This window comes from Vicia villosa, linkage group LG3 (genome assembly GCF_029867415.1).
Source record: "Vicia villosa cultivar HV-30 ecotype Madison, WI linkage group LG3, Vvil1.0, whole genome shotgun sequence".
Taxonomy (NCBI): domain Eukaryota; kingdom Viridiplantae; phylum Streptophyta; class Magnoliopsida; order Fabales; family Fabaceae; genus Vicia; species Vicia villosa.
The window spans coordinates 204,062,006-204,068,190 of NC_081182.1; the positions used below are offsets into that span (position 1 = coordinate 204,062,006).

At 30.4% G+C, this 6,185-nt stretch overlaps 1 protein-coding gene across 1 annotated transcript; it reads left to right on the top strand.

The window, feature by feature from the left end:
• Window positions 1-2,593: 2,593 nt before the first annotated feature.
• LOC131657164 (lysine histidine transporter 2-like) lies at window positions 2,594-4,583 on the top strand. Its single transcript, XM_058926643.1, has 7 exons — window positions 2,594-2,772; window positions 2,862-3,245; window positions 3,331-3,724; window positions 3,811-3,916; window positions 4,006-4,097; window positions 4,268-4,336; window positions 4,485-4,583. Exons 1-7 carry the CDS (start codon window positions 2,720-2,722, stop codon window positions 4,581-4,583), a joined length of 1,197 nt encoding a protein of 398 aa, XP_058782626.1. The 5' UTR covers window positions 2,594-2,719.
• The last annotated feature ends 1,602 nt before the right edge of the window (window positions 4,584-6,185 follow it).

A 6,185-nucleotide genomic window follows, 5' to 3' on the forward strand; every position in this document is an offset into this window, starting at 1 on the left:
TCCAACAATTGAGCAACACTTAGAAAATTTTGATCAATTTCAGGAAGATATAAAACATTTAAAATTAGTTTCAAACCTAAGTTGTTTTTAACTGCAATTGTTCCACGACCTTCTATAGCAATATGTGATCCATTACCGATTGTGACTTTGCCACTAAATTTGTCAAATTCTTTAAAAAGACTTCGATCATAAGTCATATACATTGAGCAACCACTGTCAATAATCCAAGGCTTTGACATTGCATGAAGTTGTGCTTTTTCTTGATGAACCATGCCCATTTGCAAAAGTATGCAAAATATATAATATTGGAGAAACTTTATTCTAAACTTATATTCATAGCTCTATATATAGAGGTAAATTGTAGTATAAAAATCTATTTCAATATCATATCTTTAAAATCAAAACCAAATCTTAAGAAGATTCTTATAAAAATTTCAAATATAATGATATTATAATAATATCATATCTTAATCTAAAATATAATATATATGAAAAAAATCTTGTAAATATATTTAGATATATTATTTTGTGCATTCACAACGGTGAAGTTTGTTTCCGTTTTCGTGGATTAATCTTTCTAAACCTTATTCAATTTGAAATCTTAGCTATTATTATCTTTGTTTGTTATTAATTATGTTATTTTAATAAATTATTTTCTTTTATATTTAATACCTTTAAATATTTTATTATTTTATTTCACTTTTTCTTTTTACAATAAGTGATTAGAGTTAGTTTAGAGAAATCAATAATTAATATTATCTGAAAAATTAAAAATTAAAGGCAAGAAAAAAAATAAAAAAACCCAACACTTAAAAATGATAGAAAAATTTCAAATTTTTTTAACTTTTAAGTTGCAACACTAATAATTTGTGTGCTTGTTATGAGACAAACTCGTATGGTTGTTTATATTTCTAATTTTACACACGTCTAACTCTTCTCTAGTTGTTTTATGATATTTCGGCATGTATTTGATGAAACTTTTATGATTGATGAAATGATGTAATTTTGTTTTGCTAAATTAATTTACAATTGTGTTATGAGAAAACAAAATGGAATATCGAGTTCAATGGGGCAACGCTTAAATAACTCTTCCCGTTTTGAGTTTTCACAGTGTTTTAATTGTTTAATGGGGCAACGCTTAAATAACTAAACGGTTGAGGGCAAAGACCTCTCATTGAGCTTAACTGAATGGTCCAACCCATCACGGTCCATTCAGGCACAAAGCACAATCAAACAAAATCCATCAATAATTAGTCTTTAATAAATTTGACCATAATATAATTAATAATAATTAATTATTTCAATCCATATTTGATTAATTAAATAATTAATCTAACAGCAAAGACTGAGCCTAAAAAAAATCTATATTTGTATTTAGGTCGTGCCTTCAAACAGTTATAAAAACAACATATTTAATGATTGCTCGTGATATACCTATGGAGGAAGGTATTTTTGATTTTGTTTATTCCAAAACAGAGTGTGGCGGGGCTGGAGGTGGTTGGATGAAGTCTGCGACGTTTTTTTGGGGGGAGATGATCAGAGCACGACAGTTTCCAGCGGGCAGCGGGGGCTACCTTCGGCGGCGGTCGGTTCGATTCAAGATTTTTGGAAATCAGTTAATTTTCTCAATTCACATGTTTTTGGACTTTTCGATTCAATCCATGGGTCTATTTGCTAATGGATTGTGTTTAGGGATTTTTTTGGTTTGGTTTAGTTATTATAAATATTTATCTCTTTTATGATTATAGTGTGACAATTTTAGTGCTTTAAAGCAAAAGAGACACGAGAAGATTTTAGAATTGCTAGAACTCACTTGTTCCAACCAATCAATGAAAGACCATGACATACTTCAATTGAACTCCAAACAATATTCTTTCAATAAAAAATTGATGAATCCATATCTTTCTTTTGGACACAAGGTCTGATTACCACTCAAGATTCAAATATATTTGAATCAAATGGAAGTTATAAACGTTTCAGTTTTTTAGCTGCCTAGCCAACTGACATCAAATGAGTAAGATTATGATGATAATATATTCTTAGCTTGTAATGACAATTTTTCAAATGCAATTAATAAGTATTATAATTATTTTTATTTTTATTATTTCCCCATAAATAATTATCTTCTTTTTTTTTTTTTCTTGTTTTAAAATATGTGAAGAGACTAGTATATATCTATTTTTAGTAAGTAAATTCAGCTAAATTTAGATTGTAGCTTTTCTTGTTTGATAAATCAGTTATCAACGTGGTTTCTATGTCAAAGAAGTCACTTCCTAATGTCAATTAAAACAACTTTTCAACTAATGAAACAACTTAAAATAACATGGACCTCACGTACAATAACAGCAGACACATAGGTAATGATTCATGACAATTCATAAAAAAAAAAGTTGTTTGTTAGCTAGAACCATGCAAGACATTCAAACAACAATAACAAAAAAACTAATATTCCTTCCTATGCTATATAAATAAAATTAATTGTCGTGAAAAAGAAACATCAGCATTAAGTCAGATATTAGAGAAACATACATTAATATTATAAATCATTTGCAGTAAATTTTTAAGTTGTTGACAAGAACAAAATATGGGTGACGAAAAGAGACACCATGAAGAAAGCAATTATGTTGACCTCAAACAAAAGGCTATTGATGATTGGCTTCCTATAACTGCTTCAAGAAAGGCCAAATGGTGGTATTCAGCTTTCCATAATCTAACCGCCATGGTTGGTGCTGGTGTTCTCAGCCTTCCATATGCTATGTCCCATATGGGCTGGTAAATATATATACACACACTAATTTTGACTATTTATATATATTTTTTTAAACAAAGTATATAATTATTAATTCGGTATAAAATAATAGGGGGCCTGGAGTTACGATTCTTATCCTATCCTGGGTGATTACATTGTACACGTTATGGCAAATGGTTGAGATGCATGAAATGATTCCAGGAAAGAGATTAGACCGGTATCATGAATTAGGGCAAGAAGCGTTTGGAGAGAAACTGGGTCTTTGGATTGTGGTTCCACAACAAGTCATTGTTGAAGCTGGCACATGTATTGTGTACATGGTCACCGGTGGGAAATCGTTGAAGAAAGCGCATGACACTCTTTGTCCGGATTGCACAAATATCAAAACCTCGTATTGGATTATTGTGTTTGCTTCAATTAACTTTGTTCTTGCCCAATGCCCTAACTTCAACTCCCTTTCTATCATATCTATGAGCGCGGCCGCTATGTCTTTGACGTAAATAATTAAATTTTTATTTATTAGCTTATTATTTATTTTAATTATGTAATGTTGAAATTCTATGTTTGGATTGATATATCAGATACTCAACCATAGCATGGGCTGCTTCACTTAAAAAAGGGATAGTCCCAAATGTGGACTATGGACCTAAATCAACTAGCACTGCTGATGGTGTATTCAACTTCCTTTCCGCGTTGGGAGATGTAGCGTTTGCTTATGCAGGTCACAACGTGGTTCTAGAAATCCAAGCAACTATGCCATCGAGCCATGAAGTGCCTTCCAAGAAACCTATGTGGAAAGGGGTTATTTTTGCATACCTAGGAGTTGCATTCTGCTACTTCCCCGTCGCAATTATTGGATACTATATGTTTGGTAATTCTGTTGAGGATAACATCCTCATCACACTCGAAAAACCTGCTTGGCTCATCGCTACTGCTAACTTGTTTGTTGTTATCCATGTAATCGGAGGCTATCAGGCAAGTTCATTCAATTTAATTTAGTCGTTACAGTGTTATTTTTTTACCGGCCTCTATGTATTATAACTTTTTTTTATAAACAACAGGTATATGCAATGCCGGTATTTGATATGATTGAAACTGCCATGGTTAAGAAGCTACACTTTTCACCTTCTTTTGCACTTCGATTCTCAGTTCGCAGTATATATGTTGGTAAGTTGTATATGTTACTCGTTATAAGTATGCATTAGCGAAAATTTCATCCATTAATTCGTAGTTAAATTTTTACTCCTATTTTGCAGCATTGACAATGTTGATTGGCATATGCATCCCGTTCTTTGGTTCTCTGCTTGGATTTCTCGGAGGATTTGCATTTGCTCCAACAACTTACTTTGTAAGTAAAATCTTTTTTTCTAGAGAATGTTTCAAATTGGCAAACAAATATTAGTCATTTGGCATAGTTAGTGAAAAATGTGCACCAAAAAACATGGTTAAAAATAATACATTACGCAATCAAAGTATGTATTAGTCGAATTTATCTTAATGTATCTATCATTCTCGCAGCTTCCTTGTATCATCTGGCTTAAACTCAAGAAACCCAAGAAATTCGGTTTGTCATGGACAATTAATGTGGTATGTTATTTACTACTTGAATGTTGAAAATAATAAACCATATACATCAACTTTTCAACTATTTTTTACAGAACTATTCTATATATTCGATTAGTACACTAACGAGGATTTAACTGGTTGTGTTGTTTATATTTTTTTTCTATTTCAGATATGCATCATTCTCGGGGTCCTTATAATGGTATTATCCTCGATTGGTGCGTTGAGAAATATCATTGTACAAGCAAAGCACTACAAATTCTTCTCGTAGATTATTGAAACAAAATATTGACTTCTCTAAAGTACTAACAGAAAAATTACATGCAAGCCCAACACTATGTTGTACAAAACAAAAATTTACAAGGATTAAAATGATTATCACACCCTAGTAGTTTATATTATGGATGTAATTCAGTTGCTACTTGAACTGTAACAAAAACTTACATCAATAATATTGGTCGGTGGTTGACACATGAAGTTGTTTTTACCATATATTATTACTTGAAATGTAAAATGTGTACTATATATTTATATTATTAATATTATACACAAAGATATATGAATAGAGTTAGAAAATAATCAATCCAAATCCAACTATTGAGATAGATGATGTTGATATAAAAGTGAAGAAAAATACTCCCTCCGTTTTTTATTATAAGTCGTTTTAGACTTTTCACACAGAAAAATAATAATTGTTGTATGAAAATGAAAAATTATTAAGGCTTTTACAAAATTATCCTTCATTAATGACATGTGGAAGATAAATTTATATAATTGAAAGGAGAGGGAATAATAAATATTTAAGGATATAATAGGAAAAATAGCATTAATTATTCATTGGAATTGTAAAGCGACTTATATTTAAATACAATTTTTTTCTCCAAAATGACTTATAATAAAAAACGGAGGGAGTAAAGAATATAGATATTTAGTTTGAAACAAATAAGAACCATTTTATAATTTTAGTTCGAAATCTTCTTTCTCAATCGGAAGCTTCCGGTTGCCATCTCGTGATTTCTTCATTTTATTGCTTCGTGATCTTTATTTCGTGTTGTCATACCCCAATTTTGTCCAATTCTTTACCATTATAGGATTTTTCGTTCCATTTCATTTCAAATGAATGAGATAGCACAACTGGTAAAAGGCTTGCACGGGGAATGTTTTGGATTCAAATCCTACTTTTCCCATTTTTTTCCCAGAAAACACAAACAACAGGTTCCAACTCCCCTTCCCAATAAAAATGCAAAAAAAAAATTTAATTTTTTTTATTTACATCAACTAATTTTCCATAATAATATAAAATTTTTAATTTTTTCGTTTCTCATCTAGGTTATGAGTTATGAATATCACAAATGACGCTTAATTTTTTTTATCATGTAGTAAAATATCTTATACTAATTTTTATGATAACAATATTTAAATTATATAAATTGATATGATAGATTCAGATAATTCATAAAAACAATTATAAAAGTATATTGTTTGAACCAACTAACATCGAATTTTATTGATTTAATTGAATTTCTACTCGAACTAAAAACATATCCTACTCGAACACCATAGTTTGGTTTGGTTTGAATTGTAGTTTTGTTGGAATTAACTGGAACCAATGAACACTCTAATGCCCTATTGAAGAATTTTTAGTGGATCTTGTTTAGTGTTTGGATTCATACAATCAGAATATTCACATAGTTACAAAATGCACTTTATCTCAGTGGTTAATTGAAGATCAAACGATTTTCATTACACACTAATAAAATTAATTATGAACGACTGAGACGTGACACGAGTAGCTTCCTCCGGTCGACGGCGGCAGTCCGACTTCTTTCCGGCTGCCGCATGTTTATGCTAGCCTTGTATAGTAAATAAATTG

What these genes read in the sequence shown, in the direction of transcription:
- LOC131657164 (XM_058926643.1), top strand. Translation starts at nt 2,720, where the DNA reads ATGGTTGGTGCTGGTGTTCTCAGCCTTCCATATGCTATGTCCCATATG. An exon ending in GCTATGTCCCATATGGGCTG is followed by an intron (nt 2,773 to 2,861) that starts GTAAATATATAT and finishes ATAAAATAATAG; the next exon opens with GGGGCCTGGAGTTACGATTC. An exon ending in TTGCTCCAACAACTTACTTT is followed by an intron (nt 4,098 to 4,267) that starts GTAAGTAAAATC and finishes TCATTCTCGCAG; the next exon opens with CTTCCTTGTATCATCTGGCT.